This window comes from Anastrepha ludens, chromosome 2, assembly GCF_028408465.1.
Source record: "Anastrepha ludens isolate Willacy chromosome 2, idAnaLude1.1, whole genome shotgun sequence".
NCBI classification, from domain to species: Eukaryota; Metazoa; Arthropoda; class Insecta; order Diptera; family Tephritidae; genus Anastrepha; species Anastrepha ludens.
The window spans coordinates 147627105-147654672 of NC_071498.1; the positions used below are offsets into that span (position 1 = coordinate 147627105).

At 36.2% G+C, this 27568-nt stretch overlaps 1 protein-coding gene across 8 annotated transcripts; it reads left to right on the top strand.

Annotated features, from left to right (window-relative positions):
• LOC128855551 (high affinity copper uptake protein 1) lies at positions 1 to 27429 on the top strand. 8 transcript variants are annotated; one of them, XM_054090544.1, is made up of 6 exons: positions 1 to 326; positions 23138 to 26224; positions 26292 to 26360; positions 26441 to 26505; positions 26643 to 27092; positions 27153 to 27429. In XM_054090544.1, the coding sequence occupies exons 1-2, from the start codon at positions 267 to 269 to the stop codon at positions 23600 to 23602; spliced, it is 525 nt and encodes a 174-aa protein (XP_053946519.1). In that variant the 5' UTR covers positions 1 to 266; the 3' UTR covers positions 23603 to 26224; positions 26292 to 26360; positions 26441 to 26505; positions 26643 to 27092; positions 27153 to 27429. The 8 variants fall into 8 exon arrangements, with proteins under 8 accessions (XP_053946519.1, XP_053946520.1, XP_053946517.1 ...); XM_054090545.1 differs by having other exon boundaries at positions 26643 to 26791; positions 26849 to 27429; XM_054090542.1 differs by having other exon boundaries at positions 23138 to 26236; positions 26643 to 27429.
• The last annotated feature ends 139 nt before the right edge of the window (positions 27430 to 27568 follow it).

The following is a 27568-nucleotide window of genomic DNA, read 5'->3' on the forward strand; positions in this document are numbered from 1 at the left end:
AACCAGCTATGCTGAACACCAGTGCAAGTCTCACTCTCGCTCAGCGTGTACCGAGTAAGTTACAGTAATATCGCCCGGTGAACGATCGACAATCAGCGACAAGTGACAGAACAGTGACTACGAATAAAACGACGCTTCGCAACGACTATATATACATATGCACAGTACCACAAGTATTCCATCTTTCTGTAAAGTTTTATCGTAATAGTTTTGTGTCGTAGTCGTTAAAAATAAACTTTTAAGTCGTTTTAAATTTTACCAAAATTATGAATACGCTCGTTAATGCTACCTCGGCGGTAAAAGCTTCTTGCCCTATGATTATGGTGGTAAGTTAATAAATTAATACTTTATGCACACAAACACATGTCATACTGTAGGTGTCATTTATGCTAGAGAAGTCAAAGCTGAGCTTTTAGTTAGTAGCGAGTACGCGTGTTTTTGTTTATTGGAATTTTCTAATTGTTTGCGCTTGTTGACTTGCTCAAATCATTGTTTGTATGCTGATCTATACGCCAAAGCGCTTAATATTCGTGCTTAAAAATATTTATATGTGCATGGTTGACCGACAGTCAGATTGCCATGCTCACACTCGTACTTATTAAAAGAGAAAAGTTTGGAAGTGCTGAGCTTTGTAGCAGGTTTGATTAAATTGTTTAATTTAATTGCTAGTCAATTGCTTTATTTTAGCATTAATACATCAGGTTTCGACTTGACTTTAGCCAAATTTCAAAAAAAAAAATGAATAATTGTAAAAGTTATCGCTGTGGATCCCGTTACTCCAGAAGTCCCTTGCGGTGATCATCACAAGCCCTTGGATATTCATTTAAAATCAATCGGACAAGAGAAATTAGTTTTATTAATAGACAATCTTGTGCCTGATCGAAGCTTTTTTTCCAAATTAACAATATGGAAATATTTTTCGAGAAAAAAACCTACAACTAATTGTTTAAAAAAATCGTTGAAAAAAAAATCCTTCGGTCAGGCACGAGTTTTTTATGTTTTTCAAAAGCAGTATACATTTTATTGTAATCAACCAAGCGGTTTTTAAGTTACAGTCATCACCAATTCAAAAAACATAGTTTTGAGAAGAACGCATTTAAAGTTTTGCTATCGGCTTCGGAGTGCCCGAGCGCTCTTTATTAATTGTTGAATAACTCGAAAAGTATTTGTCGGATTCACTTAAAACTTTCACACAATATTTTTAAGATATTATACTTTAAGAAAAGGATGTGGTTCGGAAATTGCAGACCTCGTTTAAATTCATTCACGCCTACTAGCGCACGCAAGGGTATTTTAATTTTGCTTACGTAAAGATTGTATTTCATTTATTTCTAGTCTAAAGCATAATTATTGTTTTTACAGACCTTTAAAGCTAATATGAGCTTAAATTACAACAGATAGTTTAAACAATAAATTGAAAAAAAGAGTTTAGAATTTCATAGAAATCATTCTTTGACACAGAAAAGCCAAGCGGAATAGAACTGGAGATCTCATTGTGAATTCTCACTCAGTGAATTCTCTCTCTAATTCGTGTTAAGCAATAGAAGATGAAATGGGGAAGTGCTGCGTATGTAACAACATGGAAGAAGATATCGACATACATATATAATATATACCAAAAGTCTCCTAATTTAGAGAGGAGTCGATTGGTCGACAGGTATGGCTACTGTCCGTGCGTACGATAGCAGCAATGCATTTGTTATGCGTTTATTTAAATGAAACCAAGGTAGGCTTGTATTGAAAATCGCCGAAATCGGTCATTAACCACGCGCAAGGTAATTTTTAAAAACATTTGGAGCAAATGAGGAATCTAAAAAAGAAATATGACGCAAATCAATTTCTGATAAAATGGGCGGTGCCACCCCTGCATATACTCGTACATATATATCTCGACAGTCATGAAACTTGACCAAGATTGGCACATTTATTGCATCCCACCTAATTAGATCCGACATAAATATGTAATATTATTGAGATTGGATAACAACAATGCACACTTTTTATGTGCTAACCAATGTCTGTCTATCTGGTACAAGTTATAACTAAAAAATAAAAAGTTTAGAAACTTTTGTCAAACTCAGCAAGGACAAGAAAAGTTTAAGTTCAAAATATGTGAAATATGCCGCAATAGCGCTCATTTACCATTTAACGTTAATTTTAAAAAAATAAAAAGTGATTGAAGTATTATAAATAAAATAAAATTATTAAAACTTGGCAAAAGTCCAAGAAGAAATATGTTGAAAAAAGCATTTTGGAAAATGTGCGACTTAATAAAACTCGCCCATTTTCGGTATACGCATTGCTCCCCGCCTAATTTTGATCCGATATATGTAAATATTGTGCTGACTTTCTATATTTAAGGGTAAATTTCCGCCAGTTCGTCTGATTTTGAAAGCTACAACTCTCATTGTCTATGAGTTTTTTTGATTTCAAAAATTAACAGCCGGCTAGAATAAAATTTAAAAAAATGTGCGCGAGCATATAAAGTTGGACCGAATTTAGCACTTCCTTTCTGATTTTACATATAAAATGTATATCTACTGAATGTACTAAATTTGCTGTAAATATTCAATTAATAGCCAATAAGAATCTTGAATCTATTGGCACTCTAATTTAATAGTAACACTATGCAAAATGTTTTTTATTTTATTTTTTGATCATGGCAGAGAGTTGTTCAGCCGCATTTGATGGATGGTGTTGCGCTGAGTCTGAAATCGGCCTAAAATAACGTTCCTTTTCCCCTTTTCCTTTTTCTAAGGAAATTTGGTTTAAGGTGTCGAAAGATCGCCTTTAATGTCAAAAATTAATGAAGAATTGAAGACAGATGACAGATGAGACGGACAACTAATTTCAGTTTATACCAGATTTGTTCATGAAGCAAATAATTTAAAATTATCAAGATTTGGTGTTACTGTATCCAAAGAACTTGCAAAGTAGGGGAAAGTGAGATACCAAACGGCATTTCATTTTGAGGGGAAGCTGCAAATTTTTACTGGACAAATTTCTACTTGTAAGAATTTGCAAGTGAGAAAAACAGCTGAGCGCAAAGTAAAAATAAATGTGTATGAAGATTTGCGAATTCGGTGAAAGTTCTAACATTTAAATAAAAATGGTGGTTAAAATGAAGAATGGGAGTAAATATATTTTATATAAAATTTATAGTTTATTTGAAGGCATACATTACAATTTAGAGGTATGCACTTCTGAACCACAGCCCGCCCGCAGTCACAGTTGCAGCGGTTTACGAAATACAAATCGAAAGCATTGAAGGTATCTTTTCTTTTTTATGCTTGTACTTTTTGGTTAGTAACTAATTTGGAAATAGGAAGCAAGGAAATATGAAGAAAGCTGTGATTGTCACAACACAATGGCTAATGGAATTTTCTTCATCTGACAGCGATGATGAAATGGAACAAATTATTGTGGACAAAATAAAATCCTGTAATGCTTAGCTCGTTATTTAGCATTTTATTTGCTTTTTTTTATTTAATACGAGAGAGCTCAACCGAAAAATTTTTTGTTACTGGTGTTACTTGCGCTCATGTACTTTTTTGATATTTTTCTCTTTGTAGTGCGAATTCTCGGAAGTTACTGGCAGGTTGCTGGATAATTTTTACATGAACAAACCTACTTATAGATATATTCACAAGCATTACTCGAAGCGTTAAAGCTTTATTCGCTCGCTCGTTTACTGGTTTAGTTGTAACCCGCTGTTAAATGTATAAATATGTGCAACACTAAAAAATGAGTACAGCACTTTAAAATATAAATAGAAAAAAAAATGAATTTTTTGACTATACGAGTTTGCTTATAGTCTCTTTGCTCTCAAAAAACTTGCTTAGATCGATGTGTCGAAAGTATATACGGAATTATATGGAAGATGAAGAAACAGTTGAGCACTTCCTTTGCAATTGTCCAGTCTTAGCTAAAATCAGAGCTGGTATTTTCGGTAAATATTTTTTCAATTCTCTTACGGAACTGTCTGGCGTGGGTATGGGGGCAATCCTGCGCTTCATAGAGATTTAAAATGGTTCCACGAAGAAAAATAAATGAGGCTTCCGTGTCGCTCAGTGGTAGAACAACGGACCTTGTAGGGTTTAAGTGAGTTGGTCGTGCAGACCGACTACCCCCATAACCTAAACTAATCTATGTATAGGGGTTTTCAGTAAGAGCGCTTCAACTTTTGAACTTTTTTGAATAAAACACAAACGGTTTGACTTTTTTAACTAATTTTTTTTTTATTATCGAGGTTGAACATATACATTTAAGTATGAAATTCGATTTCTTTTGCATGACCACCGCGTGCACGTTTTACGAAGTCCAATCGTTGAACCCAATTTTCGACCACTCTCTTGCATAAATCGCCCGAAATTCCAGCAATTTCGTGTTCAATATTGGCTCTGAGCTCACAAATCGTCGCCGGCTTGTTACTGTAGACCAATGTCTTCACATAACCCCAAAACGGGACGGCTTGTTAAATGGACCGTAAAATGGCCATAATGCTCTTAAAGTAGCAGCAATAGAACGATTATTTTCATAAAAAATTTGCACGATTTGCAATCGTTGCTCAAGTGTGTAGCGTTCCATGATGAAATGTATACTAAAGAAGTTTACAAATGACAAGCGAAAAATAAAAAATATTGCGTCGTTCGCCCTCCCTATCGGAAAAAAGTTGAAGCGCACCTATTGAACAACCCTATATATACGGATTTTTGCATTTTGTTATATAATTAGTTAATTGTTGTTTAAAGACGAAATGCAAAATGTGAAGCCATTCGAATGTAGAGCAATAAATGTATTTTAGTTTATTAGAATATATTATTACATACAGCAGCATACAACAAATTCCATACATTTCTCAGCTGCGCTAATCTGTGCCGCCTAATAGTAACAAAAATCAAAACAAAAAAACTTGTAGCACTTCCTTGAATAATTCGGCCCATTAATTTAGTCCAACATAATAATCTGATATTTACCATATTATATTACAATAATAAACATATGTACATTCTTATTTGAAAAGGTAAAAATCTATCACCCAAACATAAATTTTTACGTCTTATTTCTATTGATTGCCTTAAAACATTACCTACCGTCTGCTCATATTTGAGATTTTTGTTCAACTTCACGATAACTGTTAATTTAAGTTTTGAATAAAATAAAATTAGATTGTTTTGGTTCAGCTAAAATTTTACAGGTTTGCATTTTTCAGTTCTTCTTTTGCCACATCTAATCGTTCTTTGTCTAGCGTCTCTTATGGCAATGCTCGACGGTTATCATATATTTCAATATTAGTTTTCGCTTTGAGTATATAAGGTCATAAATAAATAAAATTAGTTTTGTTAAGCTTTCCGGAAGTCGGGAGTTGGCGAAGCATTTTCGGAAATCCTAGACTGTTAGCTATCATTAGAGAAAAATATAACCTTCGTAGAATCTACACCAAGAAAGATATAGAGTGTAAGGAAAAAAGTACCTAAAACTACAAAATCCCCCCTACCTCCGAAACCAAGCATTTCACATATGATTTTTTGTTCCTATCGCCATCCCCTATCTTTCCACGTACACGCCCCAACGAAAAGCGGTACATCCTGTTTTTGATTCTTTTGAATTTCATACTTCACCAGAGAAACTTTTTCTATGCAAACATTAGCGGTAGGTAATGTGTTAATGTCCGATTTTACCAATAAATTTTAAAATTTGTACAATTTCCATACGAAACTTTGCTATTTTAAATGTTCAAATTGATTGAGAAGGCGGGCATAAGTCCATTAATTCTTAACCGGTACAAAGCATATAAGTACATATGTATGTATAAGTATATCAACAAGTGTTTTAAGTTTTCTCGTGAAGTTTTAGAAATCAACTTTGGGCCTCTTCTTCAGGTCCTCAATCCTTTGCGGGACATAGAGCATCAACCACGCCTCCGCGCCATCTTGTGCGACTCTTGGCAATGCACTTTAATTCACTCCAGCTCTTCTTGTTCTACCAGTATTCGCAACACCTTTCAAGCAGTGCATTTCCGTCTTTGCTAGAGTATGACCAATCCATCTCCATTTTCGGCGTTTTATGAGCACTTAGACTGACTCCTGCAGTGATTGCACTCCTCTCCAGTGAGTCAACCATCCTGTTCGATTCCGGTATTTTGTGCGCCCGAAAGCAAACGTCATCAGCATAATCGAGATGTTGATGTGAGTCATCTTAAGCCGTTGTTTTGATGCGGATGTAGGGCCGCCTTTGAGATATCCCCATTAACAAGCAAAAACAGCACAGGTGATAGGATAGATCCTTGGCCTATGCTGCTCTCTATTTCAAAGGCGTCAGACAGTTTCCTTTATGTAGCATGCGACAACAAAAATTTTCGTATGTTAGCCGTATTAAAGATATCATTTTACTAGGCACATTTGTTCGGCGAAAAGCCGCCCAGATGAAATCGCGCTTTACACTGTCGAAAGTTTTCTTAAGATCAATAAATACCACACGTAAGTTAGTGTTATTCTCCGCACTGTGCATGATGATACGATAATTCGTAGCGCATTAATATGGGCTGTGCACACAGATTGAGTCGTATAAAGTATTTTTTAACTCGATTTAAGGAATCAACATTGTTCTCCATATCGATCGACTTTTTTCTGGAGCCTTCCTTTTCTTTTGAATCTTTCTGGTTATAAGTAAACGGTAAACGTAGTTTTCCGCTGAAAATGCTGTTAGTAGCAATACTTCGGGTGACTTTTGCTCCCAAAGCTGAACGCTAGGACTCCTGCGGGAAACGCGTTATCGCATTATGGGGTTAGAGGTAGTCAGAATTTTCAAAAAATTGGATTTTTTTTTGCATTTTATTAAAGTATAATATCTTAAAAAAATTGTGTGAAAATTTGAAGCGAATGAGACAAATGCTTTTCGAGTTATTCAACAATTAACAAAGGGCGCTCCGGAGCGTTATATATATTTTTTGAACTGGTGATCACCGTAACTTAAAAACCGCTTGGTAGATTTCAATAATTAATTTTTTACAATTATTAATTTTTTTTTTGAAATTTTGCTAAAGTCAAGTCGAAACATGATGTATTAGCCCTATGTTTTCATTTTTGTAAAATAAAGCAATTTACTAGCAAAAAAAATATTATTGAAAATCACCATTTTTTCGGGCCTCTGACTACCCCAACCCCTTATATGTCCATATTCTGCGGAAATTTAGTCAATGTCAAAGAAGTCATTCAGTGGCTCATAATATACATATGTACAAGTATGATACAAATATTTTCATTTCATTAAAAACTTTACATTAAGTTGTAAATGCTTTAAAATGTCGTGAAATCGATATTTTTTAATTCATATATTTTCTAGCAAATTGATTGAAACGATTGAAAAATTGTAATGCCAGATATCTGCGTAGTTTTCAGGTTTTAATTGTTTACACTCATTGGTGAAACACAGAAACCTCCACTGGGTTAGCGCAACTCCACAGCGGAGCAGTTGCATTGCAATAACTGCGCAGTGACTGTTTTACAACTAGCGGCAGGTTGTTTCCATTGTTCAGTTCAACGTTCCGCTAATCAGGAGCCTTTACAAAAGTGCATGCATAAAAAATGTAATATCGGCACGACAAACATCATGCCATCACTCGCTGCTAAGCTGCAGCTAATGATCGCACCGTCTTGCTCTTCGTTTTCGGTTTTGCCACCCACCATTCTTCGTCATCGCCTACCCACTGCTAAATCAATCTCAAGGCATTTGTTCTTCGCTTGATAGCTCAACGCACCGGTGCAGTTAAAATTAATATAATACAATTTCCAGATTTGTTATATCGGAAATGTAATTGAAATAAAACCCAATTAACTAAAGAGCTGTTATTCCGAGCAACAAAAACGTTTCAAGTTCCAACACCCATCTTACAATAAATTAAAAAAAAAACATATTAAATTATACAAAAAAAACTCATGAAGAATTGAGTTTGCAGCCATTTCGATTTACATACAAAAAGTTTGTGACCCAATGCGAGGAGGTGCGAATCTTCCGAATCATCCCGAAACCTTCTTCTTGATTGGTGCGATAACCGTTTACGCGATTTTGGCCGAGTTTAACAAAGCGCGCCAGTCGTTTCTTTCTCGTGTTAACCGGTGCCAATTGGACACGCCAAGTGAAGCCAAGTCCTTTTCCACCTCTTTCCAACGCAGAGGAGGCCTTCCTCTTCCTCTACTACCACCAGCTGGTACGACATCGAATACTTTCAGAGCCGGAGCTAGGATAATGAAGTCACACGATACCGAGTCACCCTGTCTTAAATCTCGTTTGGTATCAAACGGCTCGGGATGTTTGTGTAAATTCAGTGAATGCCTTGGTAATATTGTGACTTGTGAGATTTAAACTAAACAAATTAATGAAAACGAAGCGCCGTGTGTTAAATCTTGAAAGCTTAACATAATGTCTCCAAATGCAGTTTTTTTGCGTTTTTATACGGAATAGAATGTACGTGTATTTGTGTATAATTTCTTGTGTTTGGTAGTTTCTAATGATTTCACCTACTCTTCCTCTTCACAAACAAGTAATTCCCGTTCCTTTTGTTTGTTTACTCATGGGCTCTGACGACACAGCGAATTTAGTCTTTCACAGAATACGGCCGATGGAACAGGGTTTTCCAATAACAGATGTTATTGGTGAATGGATCGAGGGATGATTAGCGATTTTTTATAGCCGGAATTGGATGGTATTGATCTGGACAACGTTTATTTTCAACAAGACGGCGCTCCGTGCTATGCAAGCAACGAAACCATTGATCTTTTACGGAAAAAGTTCCCGGAAAGTGTTATCTCTCGAAGAGGTAATCACAATTGGCCACCGAGATCTTGTGATTTAACACCTTGTGACTTTTTTCTTTGGGGCCACGTGAAAGAAAAGGTCTACGCCAACAGCCCAGGGTCGATTCAAGACCTCAAAGGTAGAATTCGTGAGGCTATCGAGGACTCAGAGCAGCCATTTTGCAATTCGGTTATGGAAAATTTCATTAAAAGGATATTGTCCTGTAAGCGTGGTCGTGGTGGTCATTTACCTGGTGTTATTTTCCACTATTAACGGTATATCTTTCTCTTTATAATGAAATAAACATCCGATCATTTATATGGAAAAATAGCATTTTTCTTTGATTGCCGAATGGGTTGGACTAGAAGCACCAAAAATTATGAAAAAACGTTTTTTCTAATAGGGGTTCCCCCTCGGCAGATAATGACAAAACTCCGAGTATATTTCTGTTATGAAAAAATGTTCCCTTAAAAAAGCATTTGACATTCGGAGGTAACATAAAACTGTAAGTCTTTCCACGGTAGATCCCCTTGAGAACGGACCGTCCGATTTACCATAAATGGTATTTTTTATTGTGTTTGTGCCGACCTAGGCAAACTATTAAAACAGTAAATAGTAAATTCAACTCAACTCAACAGTGGTCGTTCAAAATGAATGCTAAAACTCAGCAGAGAGACTACAAGAATTTTGATAGGTGTATTAACCGGTCATTGTCTAATAGGTAACCGTGCTAGAAGGCTGGGAGTTCTATACTACGATTATGGTAGAAGCTGATATTATACAGAAGAGGAGGAAACTATTAGACCCCTCCTTTGTGAGTGCGCATCTTAAACTAACAAAGTTAAGCTCGTTTATAAAAGCCACATGATGTTTTAAAAGGTTTAGTGTAAGGAGACGTTCCAGTGGCTTTACAATGGATCTACGAGAGGTCTAAGTGTGTCATATTGGTAGCCACCAGACCTACCTATCTACCTGCCTTATCTCGGCACAAGCAAAATGCTACGGCGAGAAAATTTAATAATTGCCTGAAAATCCGATTTTCCATAAATTTGATATTATACATTTTATTTTGTAACTAAATTTGAGGAAATTATTATGGTTATACCCGATTTTAGTTTGGGCCGCAAGATGGCTTCGTATTTGTAAAAATATGTACATATGTGAGACAACAAAATGAAGATTGTATGTAGTATATCACTTGATTAATATTGATTAAATTTGCCACGTGATTGTTTCAACGGCTTTACAACTCTGTGCATTCAAAATGTATTTCAATCATTTTATATCAGTTTTGGGCGGAAGGAAGTTCTCTGGGTACGAAATAAAGAGATGCTTTATCTAACTGCGCTCGTTTCTCAGAGAGAATTGAAATCTCCGAGATCGTCTGCCAAGCAAACACTCATAGGCTTTAAGCAATAGGATTCTGTGAGGTGCTAGAAATGAAGAATTCAATACAAATCTGTTACCGTCGCTCACTATTGCCCGTTTACGTTTAGGCATATATGTATGGTAATGGTAATGGTTGCACAGGTTAGGCTAAGGCCTTTAAGCACTGCGACCAGATTGATCTATTGTGGGCCCTTAATTAATTAATTATAGTTATTTAGTATACCGGGGAATCGAACCAGCTCCTTAGGAGGGATCAATTGTAGGTCTTCCTCCTTTAGTAGGTACGAACCGATGATTCTGGGTCTCCTGTGGCCTAATGCCTCCCAGTTGGTGATTAAGTGTTCTATAGACTCCTCTTCATTCCAGCAGAACCTGCATAATCCTAGTAGAAGATTACCCTATAGCATATATGTATATACTATACCTAAGATTTTCTTTTAAACTTTTAATCAAGTTTTATTCAAAACACTAATTTCCAAAACATTTTTCTTATCTAAACTTCATAGTTCCATGGTGGACATTGTGAGCGCATTCTTTGGAGGAGTTGGGTTGCCAGTACCTACGTAGAATTCACCTTCTCTTGCTTAGCATTTGTTGTGATGGGGTTTCTCTATGAAGCGTTGAAATTTTCACGTCAACAACTGAACAAGCGCGCTTCCCGAAAATATACTGAACGCACAACTTTGAGTTTGCAGTTGAACCTGAGTAATGGTGGTACATCAGGGTCGATCGGTGGTGCAACAGGGTCCAGGCTAGCGTTAGCCGATAGTGGCTTGACATCAAAAACATATTGCCAATATATTATAACATCGACACACATCGCAACGACTTTATTATTTTTTGTGCAAGTTGCTCTCTCTTATTTACTTATGCAAGTGTTTATGAATTACAATTACTGGCTATGTTTGTCAGTTGTTGTGGGGCTAAGTTTTGGATATTTCGTTTTTGGCTGGTCCCAGCATGATGCTTATGATAATGATTGTTGTCACTAGACTTGCATACATACATACATACATGCGCATGTATTTTTAATAAGTTTTATCAAAATATTGTATATTGTATAATTGAATATTAGTATGTGTAATTAATTATATTTTATGTATTACATATTTAAGAAGCAGATAATTGAGAAATTTTTAAATAAATGTGCACAAATATGCGCAAGATAACAAAACAGTGTCAACACACTCATATCGTTTATCTTGAAGTGATAATAATTTGGAAATCCAGTTAAATAATTGGTTTTTTTTTTCAATGCGATTCAGAAGGCCTCATAAGGAGCATAATTGTTGTGCTAATACGAACAGAGAAGTACAGTAGTCGCTCGATTATGTGAAGACTCGCTTAAATGAATACTTGAAAAAGTAAACAGCTTAATTCAAAGACTCGAGCAAGGCAAATCTATAGAAGACAAGGGTGATAGAATACCAGGTTGCGCCTTCCGAATTCGCAGTGTCGTCAAATCCCATGGATAAATGAACAAACGGAAGAGGAATTACTTGTTTGTGAAGAGGAAGAGTTGGTGAAAACAATAGAGGCTACCAAGGTGGATTTATTACAGGTGATGGCATCCGTCCAGCTGATGTTTTTCGCAGTAGATATGAATAACGTCAAAGTTATTTGTTTTGTTTACATCTGTGTGTTTACTTTGCCATTTATGTACATTCAGAATTTATGGTTGGCGATTTAAATATTATCTAAAGTGAAATATTACAAAAACAAAAAAAAAACCCGAAAAAGTGTTTATTGGGCTTCAAAACAAGTTAAGCGGGGTGAAGGACCCTTTTGGCGTTCCCGGATGGGAACCGAAACGGCAAGTTTGAAGGAGAGCATGCTGATTTTGACGTGATGGAATTCAAAACGCAAAAACAAAATACACGTGTGTTTTTACCTACATGCGGATGCCATCATCTGTAATAAATACGCTTTAAGCAACTTCCAAAGCGGCTAATCAGCTACCCTGTCAAAAATCAAATAGCTTAACGTAACCAACGTAAGACAAAATGTCTTGTTGAGGCCCTATGCTCCCGAGAGAAGTGAACAAGGAAAAAAACGACCACAAGAAATTATACACAAACTCACACACAGTCTCGACGCGGCATCATCCCTAAAAAACCCCAAAAAAATGTATTTGGACGTTTTACATTCATTTGTGCTTTCACAATTCAACATGCGGCACTTCGTTTTCATTAGTTTGTTTTTTATTCAAAATGGAAATTAGAGTGTTCCAGCCATTTAAATTGAATCCAAACAAATAAACAAGCAAATAATTGCAAATATGGTACTATTACGGGTAGAGATTTAATATACATAAGTAAAAAAAGTGGTCGGCGTATTCGAATGGGTTTGTGCGTGACTACCATTCGAATCTTCGTGAATGAAACAGTAAAATGGTAGAAAAAGTTTTCCTAATAGTGCTCGCCTCTCTGCAGGCAATGGAAAACCTCCGAGTGAAATTCTGCCATATAAAAACTCCTCATAAGAAAACCATCTGCCGTTCGGAGTCGGATTAAAACTGAAAGACCTTCCATTTGTGGAACAACATCAAGACGCACACCACAAATAGGGGGAGGAGCTCAGCCAAACACTTAACAGGGTGTACGCACCAATTATTATTTTTTTATTAAAAAAATGGTTAAATGATATTGATGCTTTCCATTTCAATTCAACCGGGCTATTCGGGACATGTTCTTCGATTTCGATGTAACTTAAATATGTTGCTCTCTGGTCAAAATAATGAGACACGTATTTTTTTGTTCGCCCGAAAAAAAAATTTTTCAAGAGTTATCGGCAATTTTGTTTTTCGCCTCAAACTCGATTTTTTTTAATTATATAAGACATTTTTTCTTTTTAATTCCCATAACATAGTCAAAAATGAACCGATTTTAATAATTCTGGGTTCAAAATGATCGTAATTACTTACACAAGCGACTTCATGTAGAAACAATTGCAAAAAAGTAGTTGAAAATTTTTTATTTAGCAAAAAAGAAAAAAAATTGAAATTTTTTCAAAATTCAATATTTCAAAAAGTGTATTTTTTTTTTTTTATAACTTTTTCTAAATCAAAAGGACATCTCAAACTTTAATTGAGCTGCATGTCTAGTAGCTAAAATGAGTTGTTTTTGAGTAATGAATTTTTGAGTAAACACCCTGTTTCGCACTTTTTGTTTTTTGCAAAATAAAAAAAATTTAACTACTTTTTCGCAACTATTTCTACATAAAATCGCTCGTGTAAGTAATGGCGATCATTTTGAACCCAAAATTATTAAAATCGGTTCATTTTTGACTAAGTTATGAGCATTTAAAAAAAAAAATCTTATATTATTAAAAAAAAATCGAGTTTGAGGCGAAAAACAAAATTGCCGATAACTCTTGAAAAAAAATTTTTTCGGGCGAACAAAAAAATACGTGTCTCATTATTTTGACCATAGAGCAACATATTTAAGTTACATCGAAATCGAAGAACATGACCCGAATAGCCCGGTTGAATTGAAATGGAAAGCATCTATTTGTGTGCGAAAAGAAAGCTAAATGGATACTTTTTTCGATTTCGAGAGTTTGTTCCACGGAATTTGCGGAAAAAGAGCCGATATGTGTGAATCATTTCAGGCCATCAGATTCTTGTTGGGGAAGGTATCATTTGTTGTCGAACGTTGTTCCATACCCTCCACCGTTCCAAATTACAAGTTGCAACTGTATTTCTTGCTCATCGCCCGCGAGTAAATAATAAAAGTTTCGCTAATATAATACTAATTTACTTCGAACAATTTAAACGAGACATTCGAAAGACTTTGTTAAAAAAATAACTAACTTTGTTAAAATAACACTTCTGTTAGGTGTTTGACCGCGGTTCTTCTTTATTTGTGGCGAGCGCCTTGATGTTGTTCCCCAAATGGAGGGACCTACGGCTTTAAACCGACTCCGTGCGGCAAATGGTTTTTATGAGGAGCATTTTTTGGCAGAAATACACTCGGAGGTTTGCCACTGGTTTCTTTGTTATTGGTTTTCTTTTTTCAACCAATTAGCCTTCATCATTTTGACAATGGAGCCCAAAAAGCAAAAACAAAATATATGTAACTTTTTATTTTTGTACTACTGTTATCACCTTGAATATATTTATCTTGGACTTGAACTTCAAAAGAGGCTACACACAACCTATCACGTTTATGTGAACAGGTGGGTTTTCAATGAATTTTTTTGAGTCTTGCATTGAAATGTGTTCTAGTACTACATTCGAAGTATGCTCCACCAAAATGCAGTTCGCATTGAAATTCACAGGGTCGCAACATAAAAAATTGTTAAAGTTAAACAATCACGCCAAGATCTAAATGAATGTCTAGGCAAAGCTGTTCGAATAATAAACAAAAAACTTTCCCGTAAAAGGGAAACTGAGGGATAAGTCAGATTCTTTTGGAAACTATTTCCTTCTTAAAATTTGGTTAGAAAAAAGGGGTCAAAGTAAGGCGAAAAATCTGTACACTACTTTTCCGCTGAACCATGAATGCTCTTGAACTGATATAAAAAGCATGAAGAAAATCACAGTCAAATTTTAAAGTTAATACATTATACGTTTTAGAAGTAAGAAAGGATTGGGAGACGAGAGTCGAATCAGATGATGGTGGTCACCAAATTTATATACTGACGCCTCAAAGATGGACAACTGCACTAGATCGGAGGTGTACTCGGAACAAGTACCCCTAAATTGCTTCTTTAGACTTCCAAACTGTTGTAGCGTCTTCCAAGCCGAGGTTTACGCTACAAAGTAGCAAAAACGATAATACTAATGGACTTACTTCCGGCAAACCTTACCATTTTTGTTGATAGTCAAGCATCGATAAAGGCACTGGTCTCAGTTCTGGCCAAAACAGAATCTTAATAGATCGAAATGTCTGTTTGCATTCAATAGATCAATCACCAGCGTTCTCACAGCTATTACAACGGGTCACTGCACTATTGGCACTTTAGCCAGTGCAATGGGTGTACCTCCCAATAACTTCTGCAGGAGTTGCGAAGGTGAAGAAGAAAGTGAGGCGGTACAAAAGCTCCTCCGTGAATGTCCTGCCAAATATCTTGACGATTATTTCTTTGAAAACCTGGGGAATTGCAAAATGTCTCACTGGAGCGACTTAGTTAGGGGATGGAAGTCACGCAAGAATACTAGACAAATACCCCTTCTTATATCAAACGACAGACCTTTGTAACTCAGTAGAGCTGCATGTGAACACATCCTTTACCACAACTATCCCAACGAGAGAAGATTGGGACAATGGGGTAATGGACAATAGAAGCGGAACCAGTTTCTATACTGATGGTTCCAAGCTAAATGAACAAGTAGGCGGAGGCCTTCACTCTGAGGAAATGAATGCCAACATTTCATTCTGGATACCGGATCACTGTAGTGTGTATAAATATATATTTAGATATCCAATCGGCCCTGAAAGCTTTACAATCGCCTAATATTAACTCGAAGCAGTAATAGAATGTATCGACGTTTTGACAGAACTATCGAAGTACTTTGTAATAAACCTGCTCTGGGAGCCGAGTCACAGAGACATAGAAGGCAACTGCAAAGCAGATGAACTAGCAAGATTGGGTACCACATTACCGATCCAACCAGACAAAGCGAACATACCTATACCTTTAGCAACTTGTAAGATTCTTATAGACAAACACACTATTAGAGCTGCCAACAGGCTATGGGCCCAGTCCCTGACCTGTGCAACAAGTAGAATGACGTGACCGGATTGGAACATGAGCCGCATAAACCGCCTGTTGAAAGTGAACAGGAAGAACATGAGAAATCTTCTCGGGGTCCTAACAGGGCTTTGTCTGATTGGCAGGCATGCCAGTAGACTGGGAGCACCCCATAACGACTAGAACACTTTCTATGCGGGGCATGGCTCTGGATAGAAGAAGGTTCAATATTTTGGGATAAAGTTCCCTGAATAACTTGGCAGAGGTAGCCACTATAAAAATAACAAGCGTTGTTAGATATATTAAAGCCACAGGTTGGTTCAATGAGGACAATGTGTGGGCCTACAGCAGGCCTAGGTGTGCCAACTGACAACCACTATACCTACCTACCCACCTAGGGGATGGAAATCGAGCACAAGTAGCACAATGGGCTTTGGGGCCACCAAGTGTCTTGTCTTAGACAAGCAACCTGGCTAACCTAACCAGACCTACAGTTTCAATATGAATCTTTTAGCTACAAATTTGTCATTATTGAATATTAAACTTTGTTGAAAACTAAAATGAAATATGCCTTTGCCCGACCGGAAAAAAGAATTTATTCATGTGCCTGTTGTTGCTTCCATTTTTCACGTCCAAATAAAATTAGCTCTTTGATGATGCCAGTTTAACAGAAGATAAGTGGCACCTCTAATTTGTATGCAAAACAAAAAACAAGCCATAATACTAAATGGTAAAATGTATTAAAGTTAATAGACGGCAAACTTAACGCATCAGAAAATATGAAGCTGTGAGCATCGTAAATGCCATAGCCAAAAAGTGAAGTTACGCAATCAAATCATGATGGCTAGGCTATTATGACAACCTACCGTGAAAATAATGTTCCTATGTAACTTTCGGTCATTGCAAATTTGTTATATCGACAACTGATCGTTACCATACCAATGTGGACCAGTTCTGCATTAGTCTACAACCAATCCGACTTACTAGAAGTTGTGACTGCGCAAATGTGAATATATCTTATTAAAATGGTAAGTGGCGAATGATGTTTAAAATATTTAAGCTTATCAGTTATTTAAAGTTAAAAGATACATACATTGTGTACGTTTCAAAAACAAAGTCCTGAAAATTTGCTATTCTTATCTCATACCGGGTGTTTTTTTTAGCTGCATGAGAACTATCGATAAGAATAACTATGGTTTGACAGCTGAGAATGGCAAACTGTGTGAATATTTCTGTGCGGTAAGGTTGGAAATACATTAATGAATCGTTTAACGTTTGGACAATGCTTCCAGATTGTGGAAATTTACTTTGAAAATAATAAATCTGTACCCGAAGTTCATAGAGCAGTGGTGGTATTTTTTTCCTTTTTCACTCCTCTAGGGAGCATAGGTCCTCGACAAGACTCAGTCTTGAGTTGGTTTCGTTAATCTATTTTTGATATTTGAGCCTGTCGCTACCAGTCCTAAACTTATACCCGATTTACACGAGGAGACATCTGGAAGGGAAACATTTTGTTCGGGGGCGAAGGACGGTCGGGGAAGAGAGAAGGGAATTTGTCTCCTGTACTAGCGACACGCTTTGCTCTTCTTATTCGTATTTCCAATCTTAAAGCAATTTTTGACAGTTGCTTCATTTGTTTTCTTCTTTTGTGGGAGAAGGTTCTGAGTTATGTGTTGGTTTTCAAGCAAACGGAAGATAATAAAGATGACAAACATCCGAACACTGCTTGGGAAATGCACGATTATTTTTGCTAGTAAAGTAGGTATAATTTAATATATATTATGGGGCATTTTTATGTTGAATTCTAATTTTCCCCGCATTTCTAGATACTCAAGTTAATTTTAAGTTAATTATTTATGTATGAAGTATTTTTAATTTAATTTTTTTTATTCAAGTACAAAAATTTGTAAATATATTTAAATAAAAAAACAACAAATTATTTATTATTTAACCAGTTTGCATTTTTCATTCATATATTTAAGAAATTGTTGACGAACGTTTTCCGCTTTACATGTAAGCGCGTGCGAGAATACATCCGAACCAGACGATGCTAAAGCATTAAATGTCAAAATGTTGCCGAAAACAATTTTGCCCGTTTGACCGCGAATGAGACATGAAAAGAGAATTTCCAGTGTCTCCCTTCCAGATGTCTCCTCGTGTAAATCGGGTCTTAGAAACAACGCCTTCTTACTGCTTGGAGTGCCATCTGTGTTTTACATTTTTCTGTCAGAAGGATCGCACAGATGGTTGGGGACTTCGCTAACGTTATTGTGTCTGCGCTATTACCGACCGCGGTTGCCCGCTTCCTCTGATGCAATGTGTAACTGTGTGTTTTTCTTTGTTTTTGCTTATTTTACCAGCCACAATGCAAATAATGCACTGACTATTGTGCGGGAGTGAGGATGAAAAGGAAAATTTTGTGTTTGAGGAGTGAGTTTGAAAATGTTTTTGGGATGGAAAATTATTAGAAAGAGGGAAAGTAGGTAATTTTGGAAAAGTGCATGGATCGTGTTCACATTGGACTCGAACCCACAACCTCCGGGATGGCAGGCTAATGCACTTGTGCTAGACTACCACGATTGCTTGTGGTATCATCGGCCCTTATTTCTTTCGAGATGAGGAAGGAGCTGCCGTTGCATTGAGTGGCGAGTGATATCGAGCCATGCTGACTGAATTTTTGTTTCCAAAAATTAATCATCTAAATATCATCTTGGCTCCAACAACATGGCACAATTTACCATTCAACGCGCTTAACAATCGATTTATTGCAGTATTAAAACCAGCAATTGACGCCATATGACCAGATTTGGATTGGAAAAAGTAGTCAAAAATTGGATTGATCGAATGAACCATGTAACTCGTAGCCGCGGCGGACATATGCCGGGTATCATATTCAAAAAATATATGTCATGAAGTTATCTATCAGATTAAAATAAAAATAATTCTGTTGAATAATATTTCTCCTTTGTATTCTCATTTAAACTCTCAAGCTCTTAAAAAACACCCTATACTTGTAATTGAAAAAGCTCCTCGGTATATCTTATACATTTTTTTCACTTAACAGTTTCCAATTAGCAGTTTCACCAGTTTTTGTTATTACTATTTATCTATATTTGTACGTACATACCAAAAATACTAACACACTTGTTGGTTTTGTTGTTTCAAGTTGTTATCTTACATATAAATAATACAGTACATTTCTGAGTAATTCTTTCAAATTAGTTTTAGTCTCAATTCTGACTAATGGGCTACGTACATCTTTTCCAAAGTTTTCATTTTAAATGCTTCAGAACAATGAATTCCAATGTAAAAACGAGCCACACTTCAGTGTAATTACTTTTATCATTTATCTATTTTCTTGAATCTGGTTCCTCATTAACCACTTAAGCGTCATATCACATACAAAATATTTCGGTGTTTCACCGTCCAGCTGGTAAGAAAGATAAGCACTTGTATTGGAAAATATATGATTAATCGTGCATACATACATATGTACACATGCGTTCATTTGCACACAAAAATTTGTTTATTTTCTGTACTGGCGACACTTAAATCAAAATTAAAAGTTATGGAACTTGAAATCTGGTTAACCCCATTCAATGTTCTAATCAAAAGTGCATACGAAACCTTAACAGTTCTAACCCACTATAGGAAGAATAAAAGAACGTAGGTTCGAATCTCGGTGAACCACCAAAATTAAGAAAAACATTTTTCTGTAGGTCCCTCCATTTGTGGAACAATATAAAGACGCACACCACAAATAGGAGGAGGAGCTCGGCCAAACACCCAAAAAAGGGTGTACGCGCCAATTATATGTAAATATACGTATGTATGTATGTGAAAATGAATGCGCTCTAAGAGTGAAGGCGGGCCAACTGTCTCATTTATACTTTCGAAGATAGAGCAGAATGAAAGTATACTTCTTCTACTTTGTGAAGTCTAAAGATCTGAGGGCAAAACAAAGAAATTTCTTTTCTTGTAAAGTCTATTGATGTGGCACTGATGATATGACCTCTAAATAAAAACGGCACACTCCAGCTTAGACCATATGAGCGAAGTAAATAGTGACTGTAAATGTGGATCCGTAAAATCGCAAGCAAAACGCCGAATGGAGGCAAGTGTAGAATAGGACTTGGCGATGACAAAATTAAAATGACTGAGAAACTGAAAAGTGAAATCAGAGATTACTCTCAAATCAGCAATTTTATTAAGAGTATTTAGACGCGAGTATTCTGAAGTAGAGATTAATTGCTTAGATCTAGAAACAACATACATATCTGAATCTTATATTTCGTTGAAGTAGATTTCTTTTACACTATGCCATGACGTTGTTGAGGTCTGATTGAGGATTGCATGAATCAGACAGGCTTAATACAGTTTTAAAAATTTTCAAGTCGTCTGCATATAAAATAAGCTCAGAGAAGTGGAAGCATTCAGATTTATTATTCATAAAAATTACAAAGAACAAAGGGTAGAGTGATATTCAAAACTTTATAGTTTGGTGATTCAGATTTTTGATGGGATAATAAATCTGTTAGCCGGCCTCTGCCTTACGATTTCAATTAACTGTTGGTTCTTATTTTATCTGCCTCGCAGTGTGACCAAGTTAATTTATTCAAGGCTGGGTTCTCTGGGCTGGGTTTAGCATTTACATATATTAGTCTCCAGCTATGTTAGACGATTCGACTAACATAGTTTATATTTCGTAGCACAGTTATTCTCTAATTTTATCTTCTCCCACTTTCTCTCACTTTCGCTTTCAAATATCGTGTAATCTCAGTTGCCGATGTTATCTTGTTGTATGTTATGCAGCTAACATATACCACTGCAGAAAGCGTTTTGTTTCAGTCTTCCTCTCAGCAACATTTTGTTCTGGAGTGAGAGGTAAAAGGGCTTGTGTTTTTTGTGCTTTTGCTATTTCAAGATGGAAAAATGAGTTTCAAAAAGGCTAGAGAGACGATTTTATAAAAACAAAGTGCGAAATGACTAAAACTACATATGCCAAGTGCAATAAAAGCATATGTACGCCCTATGCTTCACTATGAAGCGGATGGAATAAATATAAAAGAAAAATATGTGGAGAGCACAAAGTTGAAGTCTACAACAAACGTAAAATGTATTATCTTTTAAGAGTTATGTATGTATATGTTTTATAAATTTATTTTGTTTTGTTATTAATGAATTTTATTTATTTTGCAACTTCAATTATTTTTTTATAAAAATATAGTTCATACTACAACAATTACCAGATAAGGCAAAGTTTCGAGTTTGGTATAAAATTTGCAAAAATACGGCAAAGTTTCATAAAAATTTACAACTCTTTACACAGAATTTCTAGAAAAAATTCAGGTGCGGAGTTTTATACATCATTGAATTGTGGATACATATTTTAGAGGCTTTTTAAGGGGTTATACGCAGTTATGAAGCAAATAAAAGACGGGTTGTCAAGGATTTATCCTGAAGAAACTTGAGAATATTTTAATTTGAAAATTTTTGGCGGTTATAAAAGCATCCTTCAAGAACGTAACAAAATTTTTTATTTATGAAAATGTTGATTATAGAGCGCGCTGCAGGCGATTTCTGGAACCTCCTTTAAAAAAAGACGATTTACGGTGTACATCGTAACTCAGGATTGGATTACCTGAAATCAAAAAACCAAACAAATTTTGTTAATATATTAGATTATCTAGTAATTAATCGTTCGGCTAATCAAAATAGTGAATTTTCACAAAATGGCAGCTTTTAAAAGAAATGATTTCGATTTTTACGTTAAAATTTGGCCGTAAATTGATTATAAAATGGAAAATAAGTATCAGATTTACAAAAGGAACGATTAATTACTAGAAAATGTATCTTTAAAGATTGAGTTAAAACGGTTGACCGATCAAACAAGCCGTTTTCGAGATATCGTGTACACCGACTTGAAAAATGCCGTTTTGAAAAAAAACACGTTTAAAGTTTCAATACCTACCTTAAAACGTGCCGAGGCATCTCTACATATTTAGGTATAACTTCGAAAGTATTGCTTAGATCTACTTCAAATTTCGTGCGTATACTTTTGAATATATGTACATTACAAAAATGCAATAAAAAAATCGATTTTTTTGAAAGTCATAACTGCGTATAACCCCTTAACTCATTAGCTGACAGTTTTACATACATGCATACGTACATATACATATGTATGTACTAATATCACCTGCGGTCGAAAATTACATCTCTCACTGTAAATATTATAGTAGGGTTTATTCAATTTTAACTGAACTATGCAATGCGAAAAAATATGCCAATTTTTTCCAAATCCAGGTAGCGAAACATAAAAATCATTTTAAGATTTTGAGATTTCCGTTGATTTATTTAGTTTGTACACTCGATATGGTTTGTATGGGAGGTGCCAAGCCCCTTTTCCAAGACCAAATGCTTTTCGCCTTAAATATGGCATTCGTTATTTAGATATGCAACTGTATGAAATATCAGTACCTTATCATAAGTGGTTCCAGAGAAAAGCTATATGAAGGTTTCATTTTGTATGAGAGATGTTATGCCCGCTTTTTCAATACCTACAACAGGTAATGGTCATTTGTGTAACTGTATTAAATTTCAGTGCCTTAGCTTTTGTGGTTCCGGGGAAAGGCAATATGGAAATTTTAGGTTATATGGAAGGCGCCAAGCCCCCTTTTAATACCTACTACTTACCATAGCTACTGAAAAGGTTTTTAGAGGTATACTACCTAGCATACCGTTATTCGGCTCTGAGCGAATTTGACAGATATGCCGGCGTCATTCGTTTTGGGTTTCACAAAATTTAGCTTTAGCTTAGTGAAACACAAAACGAAGGACGTAGAGTCCAAAGTTCCCCTCAAAAACTTTTTTTTTACCATACCTAACGAGCAAACCAGGTATCTATCATCCTTGTGTATATACAATTTACGCATTAGTGCGAATTTCCAGTTTCCTAGCTTAATTGGAAGGCGGCATAAAACTCATAGGACCCATCATTTGTAAGAGAACGCCAAGCCACGCGCACCACAAATTGGCGACAACGCAAACACGATTTTTATCATACAAGCGAAAGTGTTAGATAACTAATTATGTTATTTAGTATTCAGAAATTGCTTAAAAAATGGTTGCACATATGCACATACATACATAAACATATAGAAATGTGATTATTGTATTATTTTGTTTATCTACTCATAATTGGATGAGCTTTTCTCTTTCATGTTAACATTTTTCTCTCTTCTTCACTTTATTACAGTTCCACGGCGGTCATTGTGAGCGAATACTGTGGCGTAGTTGGGTCGCCAGCACTGTTGTAGAGTTTGGTTTCTCTTGTGTTGCTTGGTTTTTCATCGCTTTTATGTATGAAGCAATCAAATTTGCACGCCAACAGCTGTATAAACGCTCAGCACAAAAAGCTTCAGAACGTATGGCCTTAGAGGTAGAAGCGAAACGTGCCGCCCATCCACCCGGCTGTACGCATGCATCGTCTCCTTTGCCGGAGATCAGAGGAAAAACGTATAGAGAACATCTTTTTTCAAAAGATCACATCATACAGACGCTGCTAAACGTGGTGCAGATTATTATATCTTATCTTCTGATGCTGGTCTTCATGAACTTTAACTATTGGTTGTGCTTGTCTATGATATTGGGTTTAGGCTTCGGCTACTTTTGTTTCGGTTGGGTTAGACAGTCAGGTATTGGTACCGAATGCTGCACTTAAGTCTGATGGGAATATTCGAAAATCACACGGGCTCGATTGCCTCATTTCACTTTCAATACAATTCATTGTTTTAAGTTAATAAGATAGATAATTGACTGATTTAAGCCTTTGGAAATGAAATCCAACTAATTGTATTTTATGCGTGCATGGGATAGAAAAGACAAAAGTCTATACGTTTTGTTTAGAAGCTTATAATTATGTGCAAATTTATTTCTAAGAATTTTATAAATTTAAATTCAACAGAAAATGCTTTGTAAATATCAATCATAAATCAAACACGTTATTTTTAGCAAATACGAAATAAAAGTGTCTATACACACATACATATAATAAGCATTTGTGCTAAATTCAAGGATATTCTCAAAAAGTTGCCAGCTATAAAATTTGACAGATTATATAAACCGCATGGCTACTTAAGTCCATGAGTATACTTTGTTAGTCTCCATATTCCTATACAGTTCAAAAACAATGCAATGCTGAATGCAGTGAAAAATTTTCTGGTTTTAACTAAATTTTGGTGTAGAAATAATTCGATTTATTTCAAGGCAAGCAAACAACCATTATTTCTTTTATTTTATTAAAAAAAGCCTCCGTAGACGAGTGAATTGCACACGAGTATTATTCGGTCTGACTCCGGCTCTCAGCGAATTTGACAGAGCCAGCGAATGGGCCGACGTAGGCCGGGTTTGTTAACGAAAATACTAACACATTGCCACTTCGTTTCCGTCTGAACAACGACAAATGGAATGAATGAAAAATATATAGATCAAATTAGTTTGCCACGCATTGACAACAAAATACGTTTGTGGTAAACTTTAAATACCATAACATAAACTTTAAATACTAACATCCTAATTACTGAGGAAGAGCAACTTCGCCGGCAGAAAGAGCGTTTATCGGAAGTACTCAACAACGTACTTGATCCCTCTACTGACCAGTCCGTAGTCGTTTTGAGAATAAACACATCACCATTACATCTGGCTGAAATCTCTGTTGCAATAAAACCGTTATCATATGGTATACCTGCTGAAGTCTATAAAAATGGCAACGCCCTCTACGCGGAAATTCTATCTCCCATTACAAAAACTGTCTGGGAACAAGAATCTTTCCCGCGAGAACGGAAAGAGTGAATTATAGTAAAGCTACCAAAAAAAGGGGCCTTAAAAACTGCAATAATTGGAGAGACATTTGCATGCTCCCCGCAGTAGCTAAACTTATCGCGCTTATAGTTCTCAACCGGCAAAAACACCACCTGGAAGCAACTATTAGCTCCTGCCAAGCCGGTTTTCGCAGTGGCTCCTCCTGTTACGACCAAATAAATACCCTCATCGAGCAATGTGGTGAATTTAAGTCTAACCTACATCTACTGTTTATCGATTTTCAAAAAGCTTTTGACAGTGTCAAGCGGGAGACCATCTGGGCTGCGCTGAGGAGAAGAGATATCCCTGAAAAACTTGTTGCACTTATAAGGAAGAACTATTTGACGCAAGTTGCTACCTCCTTCATATAGAAAAACTGTTGGACTCTTATCTGTTGCTAAATGGTATACGACAAGGGTGCATTCTGTCACCAATTGTCTTTCTTATTGTCTTCGAAGACGCTTTGAGCACTGCCTTTACGCACCGAAAACCAACAGAGGGGCATCCAATGGCAAACAGCACATTCCTCAGATACTTGGCATACTCTGATGATATCTGTTTGCTCGCATCCAAGTTGTGTGACCTCAAATTGCTGACACAAGCCGTGCATGAAAAGTTGAAACCAACCGCCCTCAAAGTCAACGCCGAAAAACGAAAGCGCTGTATTTCAATGAGACCATATCGGAACCATTAATAGTGGGTGCACAACAGTTTGAAACCGTTGACAAACCCTGCTTCCGTGGCTGCGTGATCACCGCGGATGGCAGTTCTGAGGTGGATGTCGAGCATAGAATTAGCAAAGCTAAATCGTCTTTCGGCATCCTCGCTCCATTCTGGCAAAACAACAGTATCAGCCTTCACATCAAGCTGCTCGTCTTCAAATCGAACGTAAAATCTGATGTAGTTGCACCACCTGGAAAGTAATTGCGAAGATCACGAAGCTGCCTGCGTAGGATTTTGCGAATTTTCTGGCCTTGAACAATAACCAACGCCGAGTTGTTGGCGCAAGCTAAGGAAAAATGACGAAAATGTCGCTGGAATCCATATCAACAAACTGTTAGAGGAATTGGCAGACCACGTACCACCTAGCGGCGTTCAACAGAAGCTGAAATGAAGTCTCTTGGATTATTGTGGAACGAACTAAGTTCCCTAGCACAAAACGTCCAGTCCAAGTGCAAGTTCAACTTACCTTTGTACATCTATTTTACTTACCTTTTTTTGACTGATTTATGTCCCTATGCTCTATGTCCCATCAGGGAGGACAAGAATTAAGGGAGATATCAGTATAAGTTTACTGTACGAATTAAGTGCAGAATATGATACTATGAAAGCGGCTTGGAAAACGTACTCACGCGAGGCATATCAAATAACGCAAGGATATATTAAATTGTTAAGAGATTATCATCCTATCTGCACAACAAAACGCAGTACCTCCAATCAAGAACGCAATGAAACAGGAGGTAGTTTACTATCGCCTGTCCAGGTGTGTATACAGGTGAGATAAATTTTCAAGCTACTAAATAATAACAACACGTTTGGTTTTCTGTTAGGATATTTTAGGCAACATACGCGCCTGCTTGGACCTAACCAACAATCAATGTGAAAACAAATAAGAATGTGTAAGTATTGAAACAAAACATTGAAAAAAAAATAGTTTTAAAGGAAAAGAAAAATTTATTATTTCTCTATCTTCCTATAGATGTGTTGACTACATTTGGATTAGCAATGTTTGCTCCATCTCTATTTGGTTCGTCGCGCATTGGGGTTGGTTGCTTTTGCGTTGGTTTTAAATAATCGTTTCTTATATATGTACATATATATAAAATAAAATTAATTAAATAATGCATGATGTTATGTGAAGTATGTGCCATTGGAAGCTATAACTTTACCCCATTTTTCAGGCAGCATGCGGATTCCTCTGACGCTGACTTTATCCATTCATTGAGCCAGTTTGCGATGCTCTTGTAAGAAGTGAAGCGCTCTCCGATAAGGGTGGACTGCATTGATCGGAATAGATGGTAATCCAAAGGTGCAATGTTTGGGGAATATGGTGGGTGCGGCAAGAAGTCCCAATTCAGTTCCTCTAAATATTTCTGGACCATTTTAGCAACGTGTGGCCTGGCGTTGTCACAGAGCAAAATCAGTTTCAGTCATGTCTACCATCCCTTTCCGGCCGCTTTTCTTTGAGAGCTCGATTCAATCGCTCGTTAACGATCGTTAGTGATGGTTTCAGATGGTTTAAGGAGTTCATAATAGCAGACACCCTTCTGATCTCGATATTTATCACTCACGTCGAAATCGCCACTTTGGCAGCGTCGAAACCACTCTTTACAAGTTGTATTTGATGGAGGGTGATTATTGTAAATATTAATCAATATGCGACACGTTTCAGCTGCACTTTTCTTTAAAAGGTAATAATAAAGCATGACTTCACGGAAATTCGGGACGAACGTAACGGATGTCAACTACTACCATCGAGACCTTACATATACACCTTACTCGAGCGAGCGCAAAATTAGTATCAGCAGCGACACATCTTTTACGAGGGTGGCAACTTATTCCCATACCCAATACATACTCACATATTCCTACATACTTGCAATTATAATTTTTTATTACGTTTTCATTTTAATGTATTAATGTGATTTTATTCACCATCATTCTATAAAGTAATGTGTAAAAATAGTAAATAAAGTAAAAATATTCCAATTTATTATAAATTGTTACAATATTGAAGTTATTCACTTGAATTAGCAGTGCTTCCTCTAAATTTAGGGCCTTGTAATTTGATACGTAAAGGGTAATCAATTTAGAGGTATCGGATTTT

What these genes read in the sequence shown, in the direction of transcription:
- LOC128855551 (XM_054090540.1), top strand. Translation starts at nt 267, where the DNA reads ATGAATACGCTCGTTAATGCTACCTCGGCGGTAAAAGCTTCTTGCCCT. An exon ending in CTTGCCCTATGATTATGGTG is followed by an intron (nt 327 to 10,691) that starts GTAAGTTAATAA and finishes TAAACTTCATAG; the next exon opens with TTCCATGGTGGACATTGTGA.